Source organism: Balaenoptera ricei, chromosome X, assembly GCF_028023285.1.
Source record: "Balaenoptera ricei isolate mBalRic1 chromosome X, mBalRic1.hap2, whole genome shotgun sequence".
Lineage (NCBI taxonomy): Eukaryota > Metazoa > Chordata > Mammalia > Artiodactyla > Balaenopteridae > Balaenoptera > Balaenoptera ricei.
In genome coordinates this window covers 63,193,801-63,220,990 of record NC_082660.1, presented here as the reverse complement: position 1 = coordinate 63,220,990, position 27,190 = coordinate 63,193,801, and the positions used below count along the sequence as shown (strand labels likewise).

At 37.6% G+C, this 27,190-nt stretch overlaps 1 protein-coding gene across 1 annotated transcript in view; it reads left to right on the top strand.

Moving 5' to 3' along the window:
• The window catches only part of TEX11 (testis expressed 11), a 362,907-nt gene that overhangs the window by 5,479 nt on the left and 330,238 nt on the right, over window positions 1–27,190 (top strand). The window contains exon 3 of the mRNA XM_059910602.1: window positions 18,589–18,710. Within this exon, the coding sequence (XP_059766585.1) occupies window positions 18,589–18,710 (122 nt within the window). The remainder of the gene's footprint in view (window positions 1–18,588; window positions 18,711–27,190) is intronic.

The following is a 27,190-nucleotide window of genomic DNA, read 5'->3' as shown; positions in this document are numbered from 1 at the left end:
GTGGATCAAAAAAGATCTTGCTGAGATTTATGTCAGAGTGTGTTCTGCCTGTTTTCCTCTAAGAGTTTTATAGTATCTGGTCTTACATTTAGGTCTTTAATCCATTTTGAGTTTATTTTTGTGCATGGTGTTAAAGAATGTCCTAAATCTATTTTATTTTTTATTTTTTATTTTTTTTGTTTTTATTCCTGTTGGGATTTTTTTTTTAACATCTTTATTGGAGTATAATTGCTGTACATGGTGTGTTAGTTTCTGCTTTATAACAAAGTGAATCAGTTATACATATACATATGTTCCCATATATCTTCCCTCTTGTGTCTCCCTCCCTCCCACTCTCCCTATCCCACCCCTCTAGGTGGTCATAAACCACCTAGCTGATCTCCCTGTGCTATGCGGCTGCTTCCCACTAGCTATCTATTTTACGTTTGGTAGTGTATATATGTCCATGCCACTCTCTCACTTTGTCCCAGCTTACCCTTCCCCCTCCCGGTATCCTCAAGTCCATTCTCTAGTAGGTCTGTCTTGATTCCCATCTTGCCCCTTAGGTTCTTCATGACCATTTTTTTTTTTTTGGATTCCATATATATGTGTTAGCATACAGTATTTCTTTTTCTCTTTCTGAGTTACTTCACTCTGTATGACAGACTCTAGGTCCATCCACCTCACGACAAATAACTCCATTTCGTTTCTTTTTATGGCTGAGTAATATTCTATTGTATATATGTGCCACATCTTCTTTATCCATTCATCTGTCGATGAACACTTAGGTTGCTTCCATGTCCTGGCTATTGTAAATAGAGCTACAATGAACATTTTGGTACATGACTCTTTTTGAATTATGGCTTTCTCAGGGTATATGCCCACTAGTGGGATTGCTGTGTCATATGGTAGTTCTATTTGTAGTTTTTTAAGGAACCTCCATACTGTTCTCCAAAGTGGCTGTATCAATTTACACTCCCACCAACAGTGCATGAGGGTTCCCTTTTCTCCACACCCTCTCCAGCATTTATTGTTTGTAGATTTTTTGATGATGGCCATTCTGACCAGTGTGAGATGATATCTCATTGTAGGTTTGATTTGCATTTCTCTAATGATTAATGATGTTGAGCGTTCTTTCATGTGTTTGTTGGCAATCTGTATATCTTCTTTGGAGAAATGTCTATTTAGGTCTTCTGCCCATTTTGGGATTGGGTTTTTTGTCTTTTTGTTATTGAGCTGCATGAGTTGCTTGTAAATTTTGGAAATTAATCCTTTGTCAGTTGCTTCATTTGCAAATATTTTCTCCCATTCTGAAGGTTGTCTTTTGGTCTTGTTTATGGTTTCCTTTGCTGTGCAAAAGCTTTTAAGTTTCATTAGGTCCCATTTGTTTATTTTTGTTTTTATTTCCATTTCTCATAATTTTATTTTTTTTACATGGGACTGTCCAGTTTTTCCAGCACCATTTATTGAAGAGACTCTCTTTTCTCCATTGTGTGTTCTTGCCTCCTTTGTCATAGATCAGTTGACCGTAGTTGTGTGGGTTTATCTCTGGGCTTTCTATCCTGTTCCATTGATCTATTTGTCTTTTTTTTCTGCCAGTACCATACTGTTTTGATTATTGTAGATTTGTAGTATAGTCTGAAGTCAGGGAGCCTGATTCCTCCAGCTCCGTTATTCTTTCTCAAGATTGCTTTGCTCTTCGTGGTCTTTCGTGTTTCCATACAAATTGTAAAATTTTTTGTTCTAGTTCTGTGAAAAATGTCATTGGTAATTTGATAGGGTTTGCATGGAATCTGTAGATTGCTTTGGGTAGTATAGTCATTTTGACAATATTGATTCTTCCCACCCAAGAATATGGTATAGCTCTCCATCCGCTTGTGTCATCTTTGATTTCTTTTATCAGTATCTCATAGTTTTCTGAGTACAGGTCTTTTGCCTCCTTTGGTAGGTTTATTCCTAGTTATTTTTTTTTCTTTTTAATGCGATGGTAAATGGGATCGTTTCCTTAATTTCTCTTTCTGATCTTTCATTGTTAGTGTATAGGAATGCAAGAGATTTCTGTGTATTATTTTTGTATCCTGCAACTTTACCAAATTCATTGATGAGCTCTAGTACACTGAGTATGCTTATTCCACCTGCCTGATTTGCTCTGGTACTCTGAGAATGCCTATTCAACCTGCCTGACAAAGCCTGGAAACTGTCTTGTTCTATACTTGGCTTTATCTCTAGATTTAGAATTTTGGTTCATCTCTTTGAAGGGTTCTTGGGGCTCTCTGTGTATGAACGTCTGTTACCAACTCCTATTCATCGTTTTCCCCCAGCTTTATTGAGATATAATTGACATAATATTGTATAAGTTTAAGGTGTATGGCATAGTGATTTTTATACATGTATATACTGCAAAGTGATTATGGAAATAATGTTAGTTAAGACATCTGTCACCTCACATAGTTACAGTTTTGGGGAGGGATGAGGGAAATGGGTGAGGGTGATCAAAGTGGACGAACCTCCTGTTCACCTTTAAGGCTGCCTTCTTGATGGTGAACAATGTTTGATGCCACACTATGCTATCCTGCTCCTGACCCACAGCCTCCAGGGATTTCAGGTCTGTAGTACTTCTTCTTTCTTTCTCTCTCCTCAACTTCCTCTTTCCTTTTCCTTTCCTTTTCTTATTCTTTCTTTCTTAGAAATTAACTTTATTGAGATATACTTTACATACAATAAAATTCACACACTTTAAAAAAACAATTATTTATTTTTTGGCTGCATTGGGTCTTCCTTGCTGCATGCGAGCTTCCTCTAGTTGTGGCTAGCGGGGGCTACTCTTCGTTGCAGTGTGCGGGCTTCTCATTTTGGTGGCTTCTCTTGTTGTGGAGCACGGGCTCTAGGCATATGGGCTTCAGTAGTTGCAGCACGTAGGCTCAGTAGTTGCAGCACACGGGTCCTAGAGCACGTGGGCTTCAGTAGTTGTGGTGCGTGGGCTCAGAGTTGGGGTGCGTGGGCTCTAGGGTGCGTGGGCTTCAGTAGTTGTACGCGGGCTCCGTAGTTGTGGCTTGCGGGCTGTAGAGCACAGGCTCAGTAGTTGTGGCGCACAGGCTTAGTTGCTCCACGGCATGTGGGATCTTCCTGGACCAGGGATCGAACTCGTGTCCCCTACATTGGCAGGCGGATTCTTAACCACTGCGCCACCAGGAAAGTCCAAAATTCACACACTTTAAGTGTACAGGTTGATGCTTTTTTTTTTTTTTGGGCAAATATAACCTGTTTAACCACCGTTACAATCAAGAAATGGAACATTTTCATCTCAGAGAATTCTACCATACCCCTTTGCTGTCAATCTACCCACAGCCCTCTACCCCAGGCAACCACTGTTCTGATTTCTGTCACTGCAGATTAGTTTATAAATGAAATCATTCAGTATATACTCTTTTTTCCTATGGTGTCTTTCACTAAGCATAATCGTTTTGAGAGTCATCCATATTGTTTCATATATAAGTAGTTAATTCCTTTTTATTGTTTAGTAGCATTCCACTGAATGACTAGATCACAATTTGTTTATTCATCAGTTGATGGACATTTTTGACTATCATGACTAAAGTTACTATGAATATTCATGCATAAGCTTTAAGTGATTTAGGTTTTCATTTCTCTTGGGGAGAATATCTGGGAATGGATTTGCTGAGATGTAAAGTGCTTTTGTAACCAGGTTTTACCAGATTTTCTAGATTATTTCCTTTTTGGAGGACAGGTTTTGAAAGGCCCAAATTCTTAATTTAAGAAACAGTAGCATCTGGGCTGGGGGTGTTTCCTAAAACTGTCCTGCTTGATTCAGAAAGAAAAAGTTCCTCATCTTGACAAGCACCAGGACCATACAAAATAGAAGGTGACTTAACATGGGAATAGCAAAAAGTTGAGTGTTGTTGAATAGTTGTACCAAGATAATTCAGCCCAGTTGTCCTTCTCAACATGAGCGTTATTTCTTCTTAAAGAATGGCAACTGTTTTTCAAGCTTTGGAACTCCCTTTCCTGTTGTTAATTTGAAGAGAATTCTCCTTTTTCTAGATTTCTAACATCTTTGTATTTGCTATAATATAAACATCCTTATGGGCTATTCAAATATCCAAGTTTTTACTTTCTTTTTTCTGTTAAATCCATGACGACTGTTAAGGAAGTAGGTATTAACAATTTGTATCGTTAAATCTTCAGAAGCCAATGACAGTATATACTTTAGACCAGCCCTGTACAATAGAAATATAATGTGAGCTACAATGTGATTTAAAAATTTCTAGTAGCCACATTTAAAAAGCAGAAACAGGTACAATTATTTTAAATAATAATAATAGTAATAATAATTTTGATACTATGTTTATAGCCCTACATATCCAAAATATTATTTCAACGTGTAATCAGTATAGAAAATTACTGAGATATTTTACATTTTTTATACTAAATCTTTGAAATCTGGTGTGTACTTTACAATTATAGCCCATCTCAATTTGGACTAACTACATTTCAAGTACTCAGTAGTCACATGTGGCTGCCATGTTAGACTGCAGATCTAGACTGAAAATTTTAGTAGGAAAACTCACTCAAGATAATTGACTTTCATTGAATCTCAAAGGACTTTATTCATTTGAAAGCCTCCCTCAACAATTTTTTCCAAATCCTTTACATGCCACAGTGGGATGCTCAGATTAGGAGTGATGGAATTATTAGGAAGTGTCCCAAGAGTGTGCCATGTAGCTCAGAGTCATAAGCACAGTGTCTGTATGGCCTGTGCAGAAATCTTGTTGATACACTTGTTGGAGTCATCTGGTATGCCCGTATTAGGTAGAAATAATATAGTTTATGAAATAAAGAGACAGTGTAACTAACAAAATGGAACTTTGTTAGTATACCATACCATGTATTTCAAGCTCTGGCCCCTACATACCTTTCTAATGGTGTTTCCTGTAACCTTCCTTTACCCTTTTCTCCAGCCATACATAACTGCTTATGGTTATTTGAACCCATTGTGCTTTCCACACCTGCATGTTTTTCCTTCTGTTTGGTATGTTGCCTGGCAAACTCGTAAGTGATCCTTCAAGACCCACCTCAAATAGCACTCAGTGAAGCCTATTCTGCCATCCCTATATCCTAGCTCTCAAACGGGTAGTTACTTAGTTCTTCCTGTATATTTCTGTAGCGTCTTGCACTCACAGCACTTATTATATTGTAAGTTTTCTCATTTTAATTTCTCTTAATAGTGTGATCTGCGTGATGGTATAGACTGTTTCACTCATCTTTGTATTCCTAGTAAGGTCCCTAGTATCTGCCTGATATCAAGCATTCAATAAATGTTTGTTGTATTACCTTTTACAAGGAGAAATATAGACACCAGCCAAAGCAGAAAGTACAGTTGTTGTGGATTTTGTTCATGCTGTACTACTAATAGCTTTGATCTTGGGCAAGTTAATTAACTTCCCTGTAGCTTATTTTAATTAATTATAAAATTAGAGTGCGTTACTAGAATTTTAAGGTGACTTACAGCTCTAAAAAATTGGTTGATTGATACATGTTGGTTGATTGATACATTGGTTGATTCCACATACATCTTGTGTGGAAATGTGTGTAAGCTCCTCAAGGGAGGGACTGTGTCTTGTTTACATTATTCTTGGTGCTTAGCAAAATACTTGATTATCATTAAATGTTAATTGAATTAATGAATGAAATAACTCTTGTCTTTTTCATTCATATTGCCCACAAGGATAGTAACACTGTCACCAGGGATGATGCTATATATTTCTGATGATGATTTGGAAATGCACATGGGCTCAGATAAAACTTTCCTGCGTTATTCTGTCACCATCAAAAGCAGTTCATAAGATGCTTAATTGTTTATGACATATTGCTTAGCAATCCTCTAAATAACTAGTGCATTCTGTTAGGAATGAAAAGGCTAAAGATATCTTGTGTGGAAAATTAGCTGTCATTCATTTGGTTTCATTAAATATTTGACTTTTTTTGCAAGCAAGTTTTATGTGTATTATGTGTAGTTTACAATAGTATAGAGATAAGAAATCACAAAGACAGTTGAATCAACTTAGGTTTCTTTCTTCCTTCAAAGACCTCTTTGGTGAGAGTTGCTATAATGTACTCAGCTTAGCTAATCCACTTCGACCTTCCAACTGTGTTGTTATAGTCTACTTATTGCATTCCCAACCTTTCCATGTATTGTTTTTGGTCTGATTTAGATGTGAATCTACTGGGCAGGTGCCTTGGATAAGTCTGTCTTCAGTGCCTAGTGCATTGTTAACACTCAGTAAACAAGTTAATTAATTAAGTTGTTAAACAGAAATAGCCTTTGGTAACCATGGTAACTAAAACAAAGCAGATCTTAGCTGAATAGAAGACTCAGTCAAGAGCAGCAGGGTTCAGCTACAATGGGTAAGATGATGTAATGAGAATAAAAGAGTAATATATACAGATACTTTGTAAATATATACAGATGTTTAGGGGTAGGATTGGATGAATTGGCAAATTGAGATTGGTTATTGACCTTGCATTTTATAGGAGTGTGAAAGAAATAAAATACCAGATTCATTGCAACATTTATACAATGTGCATTTGGTTGAGAGGACTGAGTTGTGGCTTTTTTGAGATATTCCTCTTACTGCTATGGTTTGTTCAATGTAAGTATAATTCTACCCTTTAGTCTCTAAAGTTTAGTGCCCTGGATGTGACTGGATGTCTTTCCTCACCAGAATCAAGTTGGAAATTCCTTTTTTGGTTAGCATGATATAGTCAGCTCTTGCCTTTTTACCTCCCCCCACCACCCAGCCAGTTGCCCTCCAAAATTTTACATAGCTTTATCTCCTGATGAGCCCAGGCTTAGGTTTGCTTCAGTCCCTGAGCCAGTTCTGTACAGGGCAAGAAAGAATAACAGTATTATGTTGTAGGGAAGAGACTGGTTTGGAATGAAGTCATAGTGGCCATCAGATTTGAGATTTAACATGCTGGGGGCATACTCTAGTCACCTGTTGAGCTTTAGAACTGTATCATTTCTGACTGTCATGATTTTCATGGAGCTAGCCTGCCCTGTATCCTTTCCTAGTTGCCCTCCAGGACCAAGATGCTGCTCAGAACTACAATACACTGCTGTGAATAATGCTCTTGGAACTATGGTTCATGCAGTTTCATCTGACTTCTGCATTATGATTCGCTGCTTGGATTCTCTTGTGCCATACCCAGTTTGTCAGTTGGGTCCTCCTGGAACATTGTATATGAAAAATGATCGTCTCTGACCATTAGATAGAAAGTATGATTTACAGTGTGGTTTTGTTTGTCACTAAACCTGTTCTGAGTTTGCTTGAGTTTTTTTGCCATGCCCTTTTGACACTGTTTTGGACATTTTGACTCTCCTCATTAAAAGTAGCCTCTGCTGGAATAGTTTTTCTTAGCTCACAATCAGAATTATAGTGTAGCACTCTGAATGGTGTTGGCTCATTTCTTTTCTCTCTATTTTTTAGTTGTCTCAGAGTCCTGGCAAGTCAGTTCTTCCAGGCCTTTTCCAATAGGTCTAGTATAGTGGAAAGTACAGGATTTCAAATTAGAAAGCGTGAGTTCAGCTCCTAGTTTGCTACTTCCTCTTTCTGTCACCTTTGAGAAGTCACTATACTTTGTTATATCTCAGTTCCTGCATCTTATAAAAGTATCTCCCTTACAGAGTAGATTGATGATTAAATGAGAATGCATATTAAAAAGCTTTGAGACTGTAAAGCACTATGCAAATGTTAATTTTATTGTCATTTTTGGTTCTTTTCTCACTGAAGAAATTGCAAGTAATCATTGTGATTTGGAGTAAAATCTTGAATTGACCCTGGCAAGTCTTTGAACTGCTTTGGGTTTTGAATGACTGGTTGAGTTGATGGAGGTCACGGGGAGAGACTTGGCAGGACTGTTGATAGATTTTTTCCATGTTGTCACAGAAGCTCCCTTCCTCAAGGACAGGGAAGAAGTTTATTTTCTATTATACTGTACCTAGAATGCTGTCTACCTAATCAGAATTAACTGGTACATATTAACGTGGCTGCCTCAATAGAGTGACTCCCCAGTTTTAACTAGGATGAATCTCATTTAAGTTAAATTGACTGCAATCATGTTGTAAATCATATTTATTTCAGTAGCCAGGAAGATAATTTAATCATTTTTTTTCAAAATGTACAATATTGCCTGATATAACCTTAATACAGGGTGTTGTCTTCACATCTCAGGAATAGGCTGTATTTACAGAAGCTCTTTCCTGAGCTTCTCCCAGAAGCATGTCTCTCCTTCATAGTGTAACTCTCAACCATTCAGCTATGTGATCTCTATTACTTACTCAGCTTTGCTGACTGCATTTTATCCTCAAGAACTGCAGTGCTCTCATTGCCTCAGCTGGTGTTAGTCAAGTTGCTCAACTGAATGACACTGAAAATATGTTTTGAAAGGACCAGAATTATTTTGACAAAGAATGAATTATATAAAATATTAAGAGAACATTCACAAATCAAAATTAACGCCTTCACAGTATCATATACTATGTAACTAGGAATTATAATTGGTATTCTAATAAAATATATTTCGATTTTTTTTAAAAGGAAGTCAAATTTAAAAATTTATATTGGGTTTTTTCTTTTCAAAAACATTTCAAGAAATCTGTTTTTAAAAAATATGTGGATTTTTAAAAACATCATTTAAAAACTTTCCTAGTTATTTTTTTAAATTGAGGTATAATTGACATACAACATTATATTAGTTTCAGGTGTACAACATAATGATTCAATATTTGTGTATATTACAAAATGATCAGCACAATAAGTCTAGTTTAACATCTATCACCATACATAGTTAGAAAATTTTTTTTGTGTGTTGATAACTTTTAAGATTTACTCTTTTTTTTTTAAACATCTTTATTGGAGTATAATTGCTTTACAATAGTGTGTTAGTTTCTGCTTTATAACAAAGTGAATCAGTTATACATATACATATGTCCCCATATCTCTTCCCTCTTGCCTCTCCCTCCCCGCCACCCTCCCTATCCTACCCCTCTACGTGGTCACAAAGCAACGAGCTGATCTCCCTGTGCTATGGGGCTGCTTCCCACTAGCTAGCTATTTTACGTTTGGTAGCGTATATATGTCCATGCCACTCTCTCACTTTGTCGCAGCTTACCCTTCCCCTTCCCGGTATCCTCAAGTCCATTCTCTAGAAGGTCTGTGTCTTTATTCCCATCTTGCCCCTAGGTTCTTCAGGACCATTTTTTTTTTTTTTAGATTCCATATATATGTGTTAGCATACGGTATTTGTTTTTCTCTTTCTGACTTACTTCACTCTGTATGACAGACTCTAGGTCCGTCCACCTCAGTACAAATAACTCAATTTCATTTCCTTTTATGGCTGAGTAATATTCCATTGTATATATGTGCCACATCTTCTTTATCCATTGATCTGTTGATGGACACTTAGGTTGCTTCCATGTCCTGGCTATTGTAAATAGAGCTGCAGTGAACATTTTGGTACGTGACTCTTTTTGAATTATGGTTTTCTCAAGGTATATGCCCAGTAGTGGGATTGCTGTGTCATATGGTAGTTCTATTTGTAGTTTTTTAAGGAACCTCCATACTGTTCTCCAAAGTGGCTGTATCAATTTACACTCCCACCAACAGTGCAAGAGGGTTCCCTTTTCTCCACACCCTCTCCAGCATTTATTGTTTGTAGATATTTTGATGATGGCCATTCTGACCAGTGTGAGATGATATCTCATTGTAGGTTTGATTTGCATTTCTCTAATGATTAATGATGTTGAGCGTTCTTTCATGTGTTTGTTGGCAATCTGTATATCTTCTTTGGAGAAATGTCTATTTAGGTCTTCTGCCCATTTTTGGATAGGGTTGTTTGTTTTTTTTGATATTGAACTGCATGAGCTGCTTGTAAATTTCGGAGATTAATCCTTTGTCACTTGCTTCATTTGCAAATATTTTCTCCCATTCTGAGGGTTGTCTTTTGGTCTTGTTTATGGTTTCCTTTGCTGTGCAAAAGCTTTTAAGTTTCATTAGGTCTCATTTGTTTATTTTTCTTTTTATTTCCATTTCTCTAGGAGGTGGGTCAAAAAGGATATTGCTGTGATTTATGTCATAGAGTGTTCTGCCTGTGTTTTCCTCTAAGAGTTTGATAGTGTCTGGCCTTATATTTAGGCCTTTAATCCATTTTGAGGTTATTTCTGTGTATGGTGTTAGGGAGTGTTCAAATTTCATCCTTTTATGTGTGGCTGTCCAGTTTTCCCAGTACCACATATTGAAGAGTCTGTCTTTTCTCCATTGTATATTCTTGCCTCCTTTATCAAAGATAAGGGGACCATATGTGCGTGGGTTTGTCTCTGGGCTTTCTATCCTGATCCATTGATCTATGTTTCTGTTTTTGTGCCAGTACCATACTGTCTTGATTACTGTAGCTTTGTACTATAGTCTGAAGTCGGGGAGCCTGATTCCTCCAGCTCTGTTTTTCTTTCTCAAGATTGCTTTGGCTCTTCGGGTTCTTTTGTGTTTCCATACGAATTGTGAGATTTTTTGTTCTAGTTCTGTGAAAAATGCCAGTGGCAGTTTGATAGAGATTGCATTGAATCTGTAGATTGCTTTGGGTAGTATAGTCATTTTCACAATGTTGATTCTTCCAATCCAAGAACATGGTATATCTTTCCATCTATTAGTATCATCTTTACTTTCTTTCATCAGTGTCTTATAATTTTCTGCATACAGGTCTTTTGTCTCCTTAGGTAGGTTTATTCCTAGATATTTTATTCTTTTGTTGAAATGGTAAATGGGAGTGTTTTCTTAATTTCACTTTCAGATATTTCATCATTAGTGTATAGGAATGCAAGAGATTTCTGTGCATTAATTTTGTATCCTGCTACTTTACCAAATTCATTGACTAGCTCTAGTAGTTTTCTGGTAGCATCTTTACGATTCTCTATGTATAGTATCATGTCATCTGCAAACAGTGACAGCTTTACTTCTTTTCTGATTTGGATTCCTTTTATTTCTTTTCCTTCTCTGATTGCTGTGACTAAAACGTCCAAAACTAGGTTGAATAATAGTGGTGAGAGTGGGCAACCTTGTTTTGTTCCTGATCTTAGTGGAAATGGTTTCAGTTTTTCACCATTGAGGACAATGTTGGCTGTGGGTTTGTCATATATGGCCTTTATTATGTTGAGGAAAATTCCCTCTATGCCTACTTTCTGGAGGGTTTTTATCATAAATGGTGTTGAATTTTGTCGAAAGGTTTCTCTGCATCTCTTGAGATAATCATATGGTTTTTCTCCTTCAATTTCTTAATATGGTGTATCACACTGATTGATTTGCGTATATTGGAGAATCCTTGCATTCCTGGGATAAACCCCACTTGATCATGGTGTATGATTCTTTTAATGTGCTGTTGGATTCTGTTTGCTAGTATTTTGTTGAGGATATTTACATCTATGTTCATCAGTGATATTGGCCGGTAGTTTTCTTTTGTTGTGACATCTTTTTCTGGTTTTGGTATCAGGGTGATGGTGGCCTCATAGAATGAGTTTGGGAGTGTTCCTCCCTCTCCTATATTTTGGAAGAGTTTGAGAAGGATAGGTGTTAGCTCTTCTGTAAATGTTTGATAGAATTCGCCTGTGAAGGCATCTGGTCCTGAGCTTTTGTTTGTTGGAAGATTTTTAATCACAGTCTCAATTTCAGTGCTTGTGATTGGTCTGTTCATATTTTCCATTTCTTCCTGGTTCAGTCTCGTAAGGTTGTGCATTTCTAAGAATTTGTCCATTTCTTTCAGGTTGTCCATTTTATTGGCATATAGTTGCTTGTAGTAATCTCTCACGATCCTTCGTATTTCTGCAGTGTCAGTTGTTACTTCTCCTTTTTCATTTCTAATTCTATTGATTTGAGTCTTCTCCCTTTTTTTCTTGATGAGTCTGGCTGATGGTTTATCAGTTTTGTTTATCTTCTCAAAGAACCAGCTTTTAGTTTTATTGATCTCTGCTATCGTTTCCCTCATTTCTTTTTCATTTATTTCTGATCTGATCTTTATGATTTCTTTCCTTCTGCTAACTTTGGGGTTTTTTTGTTCTTCTTTCTGTAATGGCTTTAGGTGTAAGGTTAGGTTGTTTATTTGAGATGTTTCTTGTTTCTTAAGGTAGGATTGTATTGCTGCAAAGTTCCCTCTAGGAAATGCTCTTGCTACATCCCATAGGTTTTGGGTCGTCCTGTTTTCATTGTCATTGGTTTCTGGGTATTTTTTGATTTCCTCTTTGATTTCTTCAGTGATCTCTTGGTTATTAGTAGTGTATTGTTTAGCCTTCACGTGTTTGTATTTTTTACAGATTTTTTCCTGTAATTGATATCTAGTCTCATAGCGTTGTGGTCGGAAAAGATATTTGACACGATTTCAATTTTCTTAAACTTACCAAGGCTTGATTTGTGACCCAAGATATGATCTATCCTGGAGAATGTTCCATGAGCACTTGAGAAGAATATGTATTCTGTTGTTTTTGGATGGAATGCCCTATAAATATCAATTAAGTCCATCTTGTTTAATGTATCATTTAAAGCTTGTGTTTCCTTATTTATTTTCATTTTGGATGATCTGTCCATTGGTGAAAGTGGGGTGTTAAAGTCCACTACTATGCTGGTGTTACTGTTGATTTCCCCTTTTATAGCTGTTAGTATTTGCCTTATTTATTGAGGTGCTCCTATGTTGGGTGCATAAATATTTACAACTGTGATATCTTCTTCTTGGATTGATCCCTTGATCATTATGTAGTGTCCTTCTTTGTCTCTTGTAATAGTCTTTGTCTTAAAGTCTATTTTGTCTGGTATGAGAATTACGACTCCAGCTTTCTTTTGATTTCCCTTTGAATGGAATATCTTTTTCCATCCCCTCACTTTCAGTCTGTATGTGTCCCTAGGTCTGAAGTGGGTCTCTTGTAGACAGCATTTATACGGGTGTTGTTTTTGTATTCATTCAGCCTGTCTGTGTCTTTTGGTTGGAGCATTTAATCCATTTACATTTAAGGTAATTATTGATACGTATGTTTCTATTAGCATTTTCTTAATTGTTTTGGGTTTGTTATTGTAGGTCTTTTTCTTCTCTTGTGTTTCCTGCCTAGAGAAGTTCCTTTAGCATTTGTTGTAAAGCTGGTTTGGTGGTGCTGAATTCTCTTAGCTTTGGCTTGTCTGTAAAGGTTTTAATTTCTCCATCAAATCTGAATGACATCCTTTGCTGGGTAGAGTAATCTTGGTTGTTGGTTTTTCTCCTTCATCTCTTTAAATATGTCCTGCCACTCCCTTCTGGCTTGCAGAGTTTCTGCTGAAAGATCATCTGTCAACCTTATGGGGATTCCCTTGTATGTTATTTGCTGTTTTTCCCTTGCTGCTTTTAATTTTTTTCTTTGTATTTAAATTTTGATAGTTTGATTAGTATGTGTTTTGGCGTGTTTCTCCTTGGATTTATCCTGTATGGGAGTCTCTGTGCTTCCTGGACTTGATTAACTATTTCCTTTCCCATATTAGGGAAGTTTTCAACTATAATCTCTCGAAATATTTTCTCAGTCCTTTTCTTTTTGTTTTCTTCTTCTGCGACCACTATAATTCGAATGTTGCTGTGTTTAATATTGTCCCAGAGGTCTCTGAAACTGTCCTCAGTTCTTTTCATTCTTTTTTCTTTATTCTGCTCTGCACTAGTTATTTCCACTATTTTATCTCCCATGTCACTTATCCGTTCTTCTGACTCAGTTATTCTGCTATTGATCCCTTCTAGAGAATTTTAAATTTCATTTATTGTGTTGTTCATCACTGTTTGTTTGCTCCTTAGTTTTTCTAGGTCCTTGTTAAACGTTTCTTGTATTTTCTCCATTCTAGATTTTGGATCCTCTTTACTATCATTCTGAATTCTTTTTCAGGTAGACTGCCTATTTCCTCTTCATTTGTTAGGTCTGGTGGGTGTTTGCCTTGCTCCTTCATCTGCTGTGTGTTTCTCTGTCTTCTGATTTTGCTTAACTTACTGTGATTGGGGTCTCCTTTTCGCAGGCTGCAGGTTCGTCGTTCCCGTTGTTTTTAGTGTCTGCCCCCAGTGGCTAAGGTTGGTTCAGTGGGTTGTGTAGGCTTCCTGGTGGAGGGGACTAGTGCCCGTGTTCTGGTGAATGAGGCTGGATCTCTTCTTTCTGGTGGGCAGGTCCACGTCTGGTGGTTTGTTTTGGGGTGTCTGTGGCTTTATTATGATTTTAGGCAGACTCTCTGCTAATGGGTGGGGTTGTGTTCCTGTCTTGCTAGTTGTTTGGCATAGGGTGTCCAGCACTGTAGCTTGCTGGTCATTGAGTGGAGCTCGGTCTTGGCGATGAGATGGAGATCTCTGGGAGATTTTCGCCGTTTGATATTACGTGGAGCTGGGAGGTCTCTTGTGGACCAGTGTTCTGAACTTGGCTCTCCCACCTCAGAGGCACAGCCCTGACGCCTGGCTGGAGCACCAAGAGCCTGTTATCCACACGGCTCAGAATAAAAGGAAGAAAAAAAGGAAAGAAAGGAGAAGATAAAATAAAATAAAGTTATTAAAATAAAAAATAAAAATAATTTAAAACAAAATTTTTTTAAGTAATAAAAAAAAAGGAAGAAAGAAAGCAGAGTGCAACCAAAGCAAACCAAAAAACAAATCTACCAATGATAATAAGTGCTAAAAACTATACTAAAAAACAACAAGAACAAAAAACATGGACAGACAGAACCCTAGGACAAATGGTAAAAGCAAAGCTATAAAGAGAAAATCACACACAGAAGCACACACATACACACTCACATAAAGAGGAAAAGGGAAAAAATATATATATATTGTTGCTCCCAAAGTCCACCTCCTCAATTTAGGATGATTTGTTGTCTATTCAGGTATTTTGCAGATGCAGGGTACATCAAGTTGATTGTGGAGATTTAATCCGCTGCTCTTGAGGCTGCTGGGAGAGATTTCCCTTTCTCTTCTTTGTTCGCACACCTCCTGGGGTTCAGCTTTGGAGTTGGACCCGCCTCTGTGTGTAGGTTGCCTGAGGGCATCTGTTCTTCGCTCAGACAGGACGGGGTTAAAGGAGCAGCTGATTCGGGTGCTCTGGATCACTCAGGCCTGGGGGAGCGAGAGGTACGGAGTTTGGGGCGAGCCTGCGGCGGCAGAGCCCAGCGTGACGTTGCACCAGCCTGAGGCGCGCTGTGTGTTCTCCCGGGGATGTTGTCCCTGGATCACGGGACCCTGGCGGTGGCGGGCTGCACAGGCTCCTGGGAGGGGAGGTTTGGATAGTGACCTGTGCTCGCACACAGGCTTCTTGGTGGCGGCAGCAGCAGCCTTAGCGTCTCATGCCCTTCTCTGGAGCTCCTTTATGCGTGCTCTGAATCGTCTCTCCTGGCACACCAGGAAACAAAGGGGCAAGAAAAAGTCTCTTGCCTCTTCAGCAGCTCCAGACTCTTTCCTGGACTCCCTCCCGGCTAGCTGTGGCACACTAGCCCCTTCAGGCTGTTTTCACGCAGCCAACCCCAGTCCTCTCCCTGGGATCCAACCTTCGAAGCCCGAGCCTCAGCTCCCAGACCCCGCCCGTCCCGGCGGGTGAGCAGACAAGCCTCTCGGGCTGGTGAGTGCTGGTCAACACCGATCCCCTGTGCGGGAATCTCTCCACTTTGCCCTCCGCACCCCTGTTGCTACGCTCTCCTCCGTGGCTCCGAAGCTCCCCCCTCCACCACCCACAGTCTCCGCCTGTGAAGGGGCTTCCTAGTGTGTGGAAACCTTTCCTTCTTCACGGCTCCCTCCCAGAGGTCCAAGTCCCATCCCTATTCTTTTGTCTCTGTTTTTTTTTTTTATTTTTGCCCTACCCAGGTACGTGGGGAGTTTTTTGCCTTTTGGGAAGTCTGAGGTCTTCTGCCAGCATTCAGTAGGTGTTCTGTAGGAGTTGTTCCACTTGTAGATGTATTTCTGATGTATTTGTGGGGAGGAAGGTGATCTCCATGTCTTACTCCTCTGCCATCTTGAAGGTCTCCTCTAGTAGCCTTCTTATTTAAGTATTATTTACTCAATGTGTTGTTGGTTTTAGGGCATTCTGTCTGAGCTTCAGTCTCCTCCGCCATCTTGAAGCTCCTCCCAAGATTTACTCTTAACAATTTAAAAATATACAGTATAGTAATAACTGTAGTTGGCATGCTGGATATTACATCCCTATGACCTATTTATTTTATAACTGGAAGTTTGTACCTTTTGACTTCCTTTACCCATTTGGCCCCCCCCTCCACTTCCGGCTTCTGGCAACCACCAGTCTGTTTCCTGTATCTATGAGCCTTTTTTTTTTAAAATGATTCCACATGTAAGTGAGATCATACGGTATTTGTCTTTCTCTGTGTGACTTATTTCACTTAGTATAACGCCTTTAAGGTCCATCCATGTTTCAGATGACAAGATTTCATTTTTTTTATGGCTGAATAACATTTTATTGTATATATTTACCACATTTTTTAAATCAATTCATCGATGGAGACTTAGGTTCTTTCTACATCTTGGTTATTGTAAATAATGCTGCAATGAACATGGGGTTGCACAGGTCTTTTCAAGTTAGTGTTTTCATTTTCTTCAGATAAATACCCTGAAGTGGAATTGCTGGATCATATGGTAGTTCTATTTTTAATTTTTTGAGGAACCTCCCTACTGTTTTCCATAGTGGCTGCACCAATTTACATTTCCACAAACAGTGTTGAGGGTTCCCTTTTCTCCACATCCCTGCCAACACTTGTTATTGCTTGTCTTTTTATGATGGTCATTCTAACAGGTGTGAGGTGATATCTCATTATGGTTTTGATTTGCATTTCCTTGATGATTAATGATGTTGAACATCTTTCTTTTCATGTACGTGTTGGCCTTCACTGTGTTTTCTTTGGAAAAGTGTCTATTCAGACATTTTTAAATTGGATTTTCTTTTGTTATTAAGTTGTATGGTTTCTTTATATATTTTGGATATTAAGCCCTTATCAGATATATGGTATGCAAATATTTTCTCCCATTCTAAACTTTCCTAATTCTGTTATCAATATTTTGAGCAAGGGCTATAATATATATACTTCTCAGCCTAATGCTTACCTAATCTTAGAAGAATCAAGATATTTAATATTAGTCTTTCTATTAACTAATTTATGGGAGTAAGGAAGCTAGAGGTTTTTCTTTTCATATGTATCATTACTTGAGGCATATGAAATATGTATGGTATATTTTCCCTAATATCTCTGATCATGCAGTAGGTACTAAAGAGTCTATGAGCTTTAAAAAATGTTTGAGTGTATTTGAAAATAAGTTGCTTTGTGAAGTCTCTGTGTGAATCTATTTTCTGATATTTAACTGAAAACTTCTCTTTTTTAAAAAAATTTATTTATTTGTTTATTTACTTTTGGCTGCGTTCGGTCTTTGTTGCTGCACGCGGGCTTTCTCTAGTTGCGGCGAGTGGGGGCTTCTCTTTGTTGTGGTGTACGGGTTTCTCATTGTGGTGGCTTCTCTTGTTGCAGAGCATGGGCTCTAGGCACGCGGGCTCAGTAGTTGTGGCTCACGGGCTCCGGAGTGCAGGCTCAGTAGTTGAGGTGCACGGGCTTATTTGCTTCCGCAGAATGTTGGATCTTCCTGGATCAGGGCTCGAACCCGTACCCCCTGCATTGGTAGGCGGATTCTTAACTACTGTGCCACCAGGGAAGTACTGAAAATTTTTCATTTAGCAGATTTATTGTTCGTTGTAGCAGGTTAAAAATCTGTTTATTGTAGCAGATTAAAAATCTTCCAGAAGGTGCTCTTATGTTATTGTTATGAATATTAACAACATTCTTGCCAGTTAATGCTCAGAAATGTTGCAGGAAATTAGAGACATGTAGGTTATGGAGACCTCTGTTACACGAGTTTGGAAAAACCTCAATTTTGATAATATGAAAGGCATCAATTATGGTTCTACATTATGTTTGGGTTTTAAGGAATTCTATGGCCTAATAAGATTCAGCTATATCGGGTCTGGAGCTTAAGACTATTTAGAAAATGGTGACATCATTTGTACAGATTCAATAACTGGCTAATGTTGTTGCTAATTGAGCATGTCATTTTTTTCTCACAAAGTAAGATCAGGACTTCAGCGTATGTCTGTCTAATGCTTTAAAGTATTAATAAGTATTTTAGTTTTACAGGGCATGTATCTAAGTCTCCCTTCAGAATTTCTACATTTTGTAGTTTTGAAGACATTGTTAATGTCTTTTCTGTAGTTTTAAGATGACCTATAATAACATGACTATTTGTGAAGTCAATGCATTTTACTTTGAGAATGAGTAATGATGATTAAGGTATAAACAAGTGACTCCCAGGAAATACAAATTTTATTTGAAAATTATACTTTGCCTTTAGCTAAAATAAGCTTTGTCTCCAGTTTGGTTTTACTCTAAGGAGTATTGAAGTTTCTCCATGCTGTATTCATTTGACAAAAGGTCTAGGAACAGATTTCAGAATGATTTGCTACTTTCAGCCAATGGTGATAGTTCACAGCACTTTTATCATTTATTGTTATTTCAGAAATTGTTGAAAACCTGATTGTAGAAGACAGTTCATTTATGGTACGTGAGGCGATTGATAGACTCTTCGCGGACATAGAAATTTTCAACAGCGAGTCTATGGCTGAAATACAGGACTCTGAGGTTGGTATTTTGTTTATAAGTTTTGATGATTTTATTTATAAGTTTTGATGATTCACTGTTTTAATTAATGTATAAGTAAAAAAATAGACTTCATGATTAACATGAAATCTAAATACATGGAAATCAAGCCTAATGGCACATTTAGGGAAAATAGTGTTTTAGAAACCAATGGAAAAATATGTCTCAAATTTAATATGTACTATTTAATCTGTCTAGGCTTCAGTTTTCTCATCTCTTAAAAGGAGCATAATAAAACCCATCTCCCAGTGTTGTTGTGAATAGTAAACAAAATAACATATTTAAGGTCCTGGGTGCATAGTAGTTAGTCGCTTAGTAATAGTTCTCGGGCTTCCCTGGTGGCGCAGTGGTTAAGAATCTGCCTGCCAACGCAGGGGACATGGGTTCGTGTCCTGGTCCTGGAAGATCCCACATGCCACGGAGCAACTAAGCCCGTGCGCCACAATAAGAGAAGCCACTATGATGAGAAGCCTGCACACCGCAACGAAGAGTAGCCCCTGCTCGCTGCAACTAGAGAAAGCCTGTGCGCAGCAATGAAGACCCAACACAGCCAATAAATAAAATAAATAAATAAAAAAAATAATAATAGTTCTTTCTTCCTTCCTTCTGCAGCAAAGTAAGAAACTACGTGGTACCTGGTAGTGGGGAACTCAGTTGACTATAAACCTTCAGTGGTGCTTTTTTTGGGGTTTTTTTCTAGTGTTTAATTGGAGGTCTGTCACTTAATTTTGAAATTGCCTTGAGGTTCTGAAATACTTTTGGGAATGTTTACCTTGGGCAGATCCTTCCATTTTGGTGATTGCACATATGGAAAGGTGAGAATAAAGTTTGTTGTAATTATGTCTCATATATATATAACTTTATATATATAATTTTATTTATATAATTCATATGCCATATAATTTACCCATTTCAAGTGTACAATTCAATGATTTTTAGTATTTCACAGAGTTGTGCACACATCACCACAGTTAAGTTTAGAACATTTTCATCACCTCTGAAAGAAACCTTGCACCCATTCACAGACACTCTCCATTTCCTCCTCTCTCCTCCAGCTCTAGGCAACCTCTAATCTACTTTCCATCTCTATGGATTTGCCTATCCTGGACATGTTATATACATGGAATCATACAATACGTGGTCTTTTGGGACTGACTTCTGTCACTTAGCATAATGTTTTCAAGGTTCTTCCATGTTGTAGCATGTATCTGTACTTCATTACTTTTTTTTAAAATTCTAATTTCCATTTGAAAGCTTGAGTTTATTTATTTATTGATTGATTGATTGGCTGCATTGGGTCTTCATTGATGTGCGTGGGCTTTCTCTAGTTGCGGCGAGCGGGGGCTACTCTTTGTTGCGGTGTGAAGGCTTCTCATTGCGGTGGCTTCTCTAGTTGTGAAGCACGGGTTCTAGGCATGCAGGCTTCAGTAGTTGTGGCACGTGGGCTCAGTAGTTGTGGCTCGTGGGGTCTAGAGCACAGGCTCAGTAGTTGTGGCGCATGGGATTAGTTGCTCTGAGGCATGTGGGATCTTCCCAGACCAGGGCTCAAACCCGTGTCCCCTGCATTGGCAGGCAGATTCTTAACCACTGCGCCACCAGGGAAGTCCCATGTACTTCATTACCTTTTATGGCTGATAATATTCCATTCTTTGGACATATCATGTTTTGTATATCCATTCATCTGTTGATGAACATTTGGGTTGTTTACACCTTTTGGCTACTATGAATAATGCTGCTATGAACATTCATGTACAGGTTTTTATGTTTTTATTTCTCTTAGGTATATACCTAGGAGTGACATTGCTGGTCATATGGTAACTCTGTTTAACTTTTGAGGAACTGCCAGATTGTTTTCCAAAGTTACTGTACCATTTTACATTCCCACCGGCAGCATATCAGTGACCCAATTTTTCCACATCATCACCAATACTTATTATTAGCTTTTTGATTATAGCCATCCTAGTGAGTGTGAAGTAGTATCTCATTGTGTTTGTTTTATTTTTAATTGTGGTAAAGTATACATAATGTAAAATTTACCATCTTAACTATTTTTAAATGTAAAATTCAGTAGTATTGAGTACATTCACATCGTTGTGCAACCAATCTCCAGAACTCTTTTGATCTTGTAAAACTGAAATTCTATACCTATTAAACAACAACTCCCCATTCTCCCTTTCCCCCAGACCCTGGCAGCCACCATTCTACTTTCTATCTCTGTAAGTTTGACTACTCTTGGTACTTCATATAAGTGGAATCATACAGTATTTATCGCCTTGTGACTGGCATATTTCACTCAGTATAATGTCCTCAGATTTATCCATGGTGTAGTATGTGTCAGAATTTCTGCCTTCTTTTTATCCCCTCCCCCAGAATTTCTGTCCTTTTTAAGGCTTCATAATATTCCTTTATGTGTACATACCACATTTTGTTTATCTATACATCAGTCCATAGATACTTGAACTGCTTCCACCTTTTGGCTTTTGTGAATAATGCAGCTATGAACATGGGTATAAAAGTATCTGTTCAAGTCCCTGCTTTCAATTCTTTTGGGTATATACCCGGAAGTGGAATTGCTGGATCATATGGTAATTCTATTTTTTTTTTTTTCTGAGGAACTGCCATACTGTTTACCATAGTGGCTGCACCATTTTTTTTTTTTTTTTTGCTGCACCATTTTAAATTCCCATCAGTAGTACACGAGGGTTCCAATTTCTCTACATCCTTACCAACACTTGTTATTTCTGTTTTTGGATAGTAGTCATCCTAATGGGTGTGTGATGGTATCTCATTGTGGTTAATTTGTTTCCCTGATGGCTGATGATGTTGAGCATCTTCTCATGTGCTTATTGGTCATTTGCATATTTTCTTTGGAGAAATATCTATTAAGGTCCTTTGCCAATTTTTAAATTGAGTTGTCTTTTTATTATGAGTAGTAGGAGTTCTTTATATATTCCAGATACAAGTCACTTATCAGATACGTGACTTGAAAAATATTTTCTCCCATTCTGTGAGTTATCTTTTCACTTTCTTGATTGTATCCTCTGAAGCAAAAAAGTTTAAAATTTTGATGAAGTCTAACTTATCAAGTCTTTCTTTTATTGTTTATACTTTTGGTGTCATATCTAAGGAGGCTTTTCCTAACCCAAGGTCGTGAAGACTTACTGTTATGTTTTCTTCTGAGAGTTTTATAGTTTTAGTTCTTACCTTTAGGTTTATGATCCATTTTGAGTTTACTTTTGCATATCGTATGAGGAAGGGATCCAAATTCATTCTTTTGCATGTGGATATCAAGCTGTCCCAGTATGTTTGTTGACTGTTCTTTCCCCATTAAATTTGTGTTAGTATCCTTGTCAAAAATCAATTGACCATAAATATGAGGGTTTATTTCTGGATTCTCAGGTCTATTCCATTGATCTGTATGTCTGTCCTTATGCCAGTACTACACTCTCCTGATTATTGTAGCTTTGTAGAAAGTTTTGAAATTGGAAATGTGAGTCCTTTAACTTTGTTCTTCTCTTTCAAGATTCTTTTGACTATTCTGGGGTCCCTTGAATTTCTATATGAAATTTAGGATCTGCTTGCCAATTTCTGCAAAGAAGACAGCTGGAATTTTGATGGGTAGTGCATAAATCCATAGATCAATTTGGGGAGTATTGCCAACTTAACAGTATTAAGTGTTCTAAGCCATAAAATGGTATGTCTTTCCATTTATTGTTTAATTTTTTCAGCGTTTTTAGTTTGGAGTATAAGTTTTGTACTTTTTTGTTAAATTTTCTACATGTTTTATTTCTTTTGATGTTACTGTAGATGTATTGTTTTCGTAATTTAATTTTCAGATTATTCATTGCTAATGTAATTGTTTTTCATGTATTGATCTGGTATCCTACAACCTTGTTAAATTTGTTAATTACTTCTAAAGTTGTTAGTATATTTTTTTACATAAAAGTCTCTTTTTAGAATGCTCAACATCATTAATCATTAGAGAAATGCAAATCAAAACTACAATGAGATATTATCTCACACCAGTCAGAATGGCCATCAGCAAAAAATCTACAAACAATAAATGCTGGAGAGGGTGTGGAGAAAAGGGAAGCCTCTTGCGCTGTTGGTGGGAATGTAAATTGATACAGCCACTATGGAGAACAGTATGGAGGTTCCTTAAAAAACTAAAAATAGAACTACCATATGACCCAGCAATCCCAGTACTGGGCATATACCCTGAGAAAACCATAATTCAAAAAGAGCCATGTACCACAATGTTCATTGCAGCTCTATTTACAATAGCCAGGATATGGAAGCAACCTAAGTGTCCATCAGCAAATGAATGGATACAGAAGATGTGGTACATATATACAATGGAATATTACTCAGCCATAAAAAGAAACGAAATTGAGTTATTTGTAGTGAGGTGGATGGACCCTAGAGTCTGTCATACAGAGTGAAGTAAGTCAGAAAGAGAAAAACAAATACTGTATGCTAACACATATATATGGAATCTAAAAAAAAATGGTCATGAAGAACCTAGGGGCGAGACGGGAATAAAGACGCAGACCTACTAGAGAATGGACTTGAGGATATGGGGAGGGGGAAGGGTAAGCTGTGACAAAGTGAGAGAGTGGCATGGACATATATACACTACCAAACGTAAAATAGATAGCTAGTGGGAAGCAGCCGCATAGCACAGGGAGATCAGCTCGATGCTTTGTGACCATCTAGAGGGGTGGGATAGGGAGGGTGGGAGGGAGGGAGAGGCAAGAGGGAAGAGATATGGGGACATATGTATATGTATAACTGATTCACTTTGTTATAAAGCAGAAACTAACACCATTTTAAAGCAAGTATACTCCAATAAAGATGTTAAAAAAAAAAGTCTCTTTTTAGATTATAACCTCTTTTTACTCTGTTAAGTTGTTAGTGAAAAGACATTATGAGGTTCAGAGTAAGAGTCTGGTCTTATTTTGCAAGAAGGTCTGTTTGGTTGTAGAAGTGCCTTGAATTTTTCTTTCTGGAAAGCCTAATCTTCATATTATTTACTTCTGTTTGCTGCATATATTTATTGTGTTTATCATTACACATTTATATAAACCCAGCACAAGTCTTGCCACATATTAGGTGCTCAGTATATATTAGCTGAATAAATCTGCATTTTGTGAATATGCAGTGTTTATAGTCAGAATTAATCTTACCCTTTCTTTTTTTTGCAATGTTATATTTTTAAAATTAAAAAGAATTTTGTTGAAGTATAGCCGATTTATAATAATGTGTTAGTTTCAGGTGTACAGCAAAGTGATTCAGATATATGTTCTTTTTCAGATTCTTTTCCATTGTAGGTTATTACGATACACTGAATATAGTTTCCCGAGCTATACAGTTGGTCCTTGTTTACCTGTTTTATATATAGTAGTGTGTATCTGTTAATCCCAAACTCCTAATTTATCCCTCCCCCACCTTTCGCCTTGTGTAACCATAAGTTTGTTTTCTTTTTTTTTTAATATTTATTTGTTTATTTATTTTGGCTGTGCCGGGTCTTGGTTGCAGCACTTGGGATCTTGGCTGCAGCATGTGGGATCTAGTTGCGGCATGCAGACTTCTTAGTTGTGGCATGTGGACTTCTTAGTTGCGGCGCACATGCGGGATCTAGTTCCCTAACCAGGAATTGAACCCAGGCCGCCTTTATTGGGAGCACAGAGTCTTACCCACTGGGCCACCAGGGAAGTCCCATAAGTTTGTTTTCTATGTCTGTGAGTCTGTTTCTGTTTTGTAAATAAGTTCATTTGTATCATTTTTTTTTAGATTCCACAAATAGGAGATATCATATGATATTTGTCTTTCTCTGTCTGACTTAACTTCACATTATGCACATGGCATTATTTCATTCTTTTTTTTTTTTTCTTTGGCCATGCTGCATGGCTTGTGAGATCTCTGCTCCCTGACCAGGGATTGAACCCAGGCCATGGTAGTGAAAGCCTGGAGTCCTAACCACTAGGCCACCAGGGAACTCCCTCATTCTTTTTTATGGCTGAGTAACATTCCATTGTGTATGTATGTATGTACACATACACACACACACACACACACACCACATATTCTTTATCCGTTCATCTGTTGATAGACATTTAGGTTGCCTCCCTGTCTTGGCTATTGTAAATAGCACTGCTATGAGAATTGGGGTATATGTATCTTTTCGAATTAGAGTTTTTTGTCTTCTCTGGATATATGCCCAGGAGTGACATTGCTGGATCATATGGTAACTCTATTTTTGTTTTTTTAAGGAACTTCCATACTGTTCTCCATAGTGGCTGTATCAATTTACATTCCCACCAACAGTTTTCTCCACACTATCTTTAGTATTTATTATTTGTAGACTTTCTGATAATTTGTAGTTGCCATTCTGACTTGTATGAGATGATACCTCATTGTAGTTTTGATTTGCATTTATCTAATAGTGATGTTGAGCATCTTTTCATGTGCCTGTTGGCCATCTGTATGTTTTCTTTGGAGAAATGTCTATTTAGGTTTTCTTCCCAATTTATTTTATTTTTAAAAAAACGTTTATTTTTTATTTTATTTTATTTATTTATATATTTTTTAACATCTTTATTGGAGTATAATTGCTTTACAATGGTGTGTTAGTTTCTGCTTTATAACAAAGTGAATCAGTTATACATATACATATGTCCCCATATCTCTTCCCTCTTGCGTCTCCCTCCCTCCCACCCTCCCTATCCCACCCCTCTAGGTGGTCACAAAGCACGGAGCTCATCTCCCTGTGTGCCCAATTTTTGATTGGGTTGTTTTTTTGATATTGAGTTTTATGAGCTATTTGTATATTTTGGCAATTAAGCCCTTATCGGTTCCATGATTTGCACATATTTTTTTCCGTTCTTTAGGTTGTCTTTTCATTTTGTTGCTTTTTTTTTTTTTTTTTGCTGTGGAAAAACTTTTAAGTTTAATTACGTCCCATTTGTTTATTTTTAAAATTTTTAAAAATTAATTAATTTATTTATTTTTGATTGCGTTGGGTCTTCACTGCTGCATGCGGGCCTTCTCTAGTTGCGGCGAGTGGGGGCTACTCTTTGTTGTGGTGCCTGTGCTTCTCATTGCAGTGGCTTCTCTTGTTGCGGAGCATGGGCTCTAGGCGTGTGGGCTTCAATAGATGTGGCACACGGGCTCTAGAGAGCAGGCTCAATAGTTGTGGCACATGGGCTTAGTTGCTCCGCGGCATGTGGTATCTTCCCAGACCAGGGCTCGAACCTGTGTCCCCTGCATTGGCAGGCGGATTCTTAACCACTGCGCCACCAGGGAAGTCCCTAATTTGTTTGTTTTTGCTTTTATTTCTTTTGCCTTGGGAGACAGATCTAAGAAGATACTGCTATGATTTATGTCTGAGAATGTTTTGCCTATGTTCTCTTCTAGGAGTTTTATGGTGTCATGTCTTATATTTAAGTATTTAAGACATTTTGAGTTTATTTCTATACATGGTATGAGGGAGTGTTCTAACTTCATGGATTTACATGTTGCTGTCCAGCTTTCCCAATACCAGTTGCTGAAGAGACTCTCTTTTCCCAATTGTATATTCTTGCTTCCTTTGTCTTTGTCATAGATTAATTGACTATAGGTACATGGGTTTATTTCTGGGCTCTCTGTTGTGTTCCACTGATCTCTATGTCTGTTTTTGTGCCAATGTGACCACTATTTTAAATGGCTGAATAATATTCTTTCTAGTGGATTTAGCATATTTCATCTGTGTATTTCTTAATTAATGGACACTTATGTTGTTCAATAGTGAAATAATTTTTCACTATTGTAAATAATGATGTGTGGAACACTATTCAGTGCAGAGGTGATCCCCTTCATATTTTGGATTATTTCCAAAGGATAGAGTCTCAGAAAAGCAATTACTGTGTCAAAAGATATGAACATCACAAGCACTGAAATTGAAACTGTGATTAAAAATCTTCCAACAAATAAAAGTCCAGGACCAGATGTCTTCACAGGCGAATTCTATCAGACATTTAGGGAAGAGCTAACACCTATGCTTCTCAAACACTTCCAAAATATAGCAGAGGGAGGAACACTCCCCAACTCATTCTACGAGGCCACCATCACCCTGATACCAAAACCAGACAAAGACGTCACAAAAAAAGAAAACTACAGACCAATATCACTGATGAACATAGATGTAAATATCCTCAACAAAATACTAGCAAACAGAATCCAACAGCACATTAAAAGAATCATACACCATGATCAAGTGGGTTTTATCCCAGGAATGCAAGGATTCTTCAATATACGCAAATCAATCAGTGTGATACACCATACTAACAAATTGAGGGAGGAAAACCATATGGTCATCTCAATAGATGCAGAGAAAGCTTTCGACAAAATTCAACACCCATTTATGATAAAAACCCTCCAAAAAGTAGGCATAGAGGGAACTTACCTCAGCATAATAAAGGCCA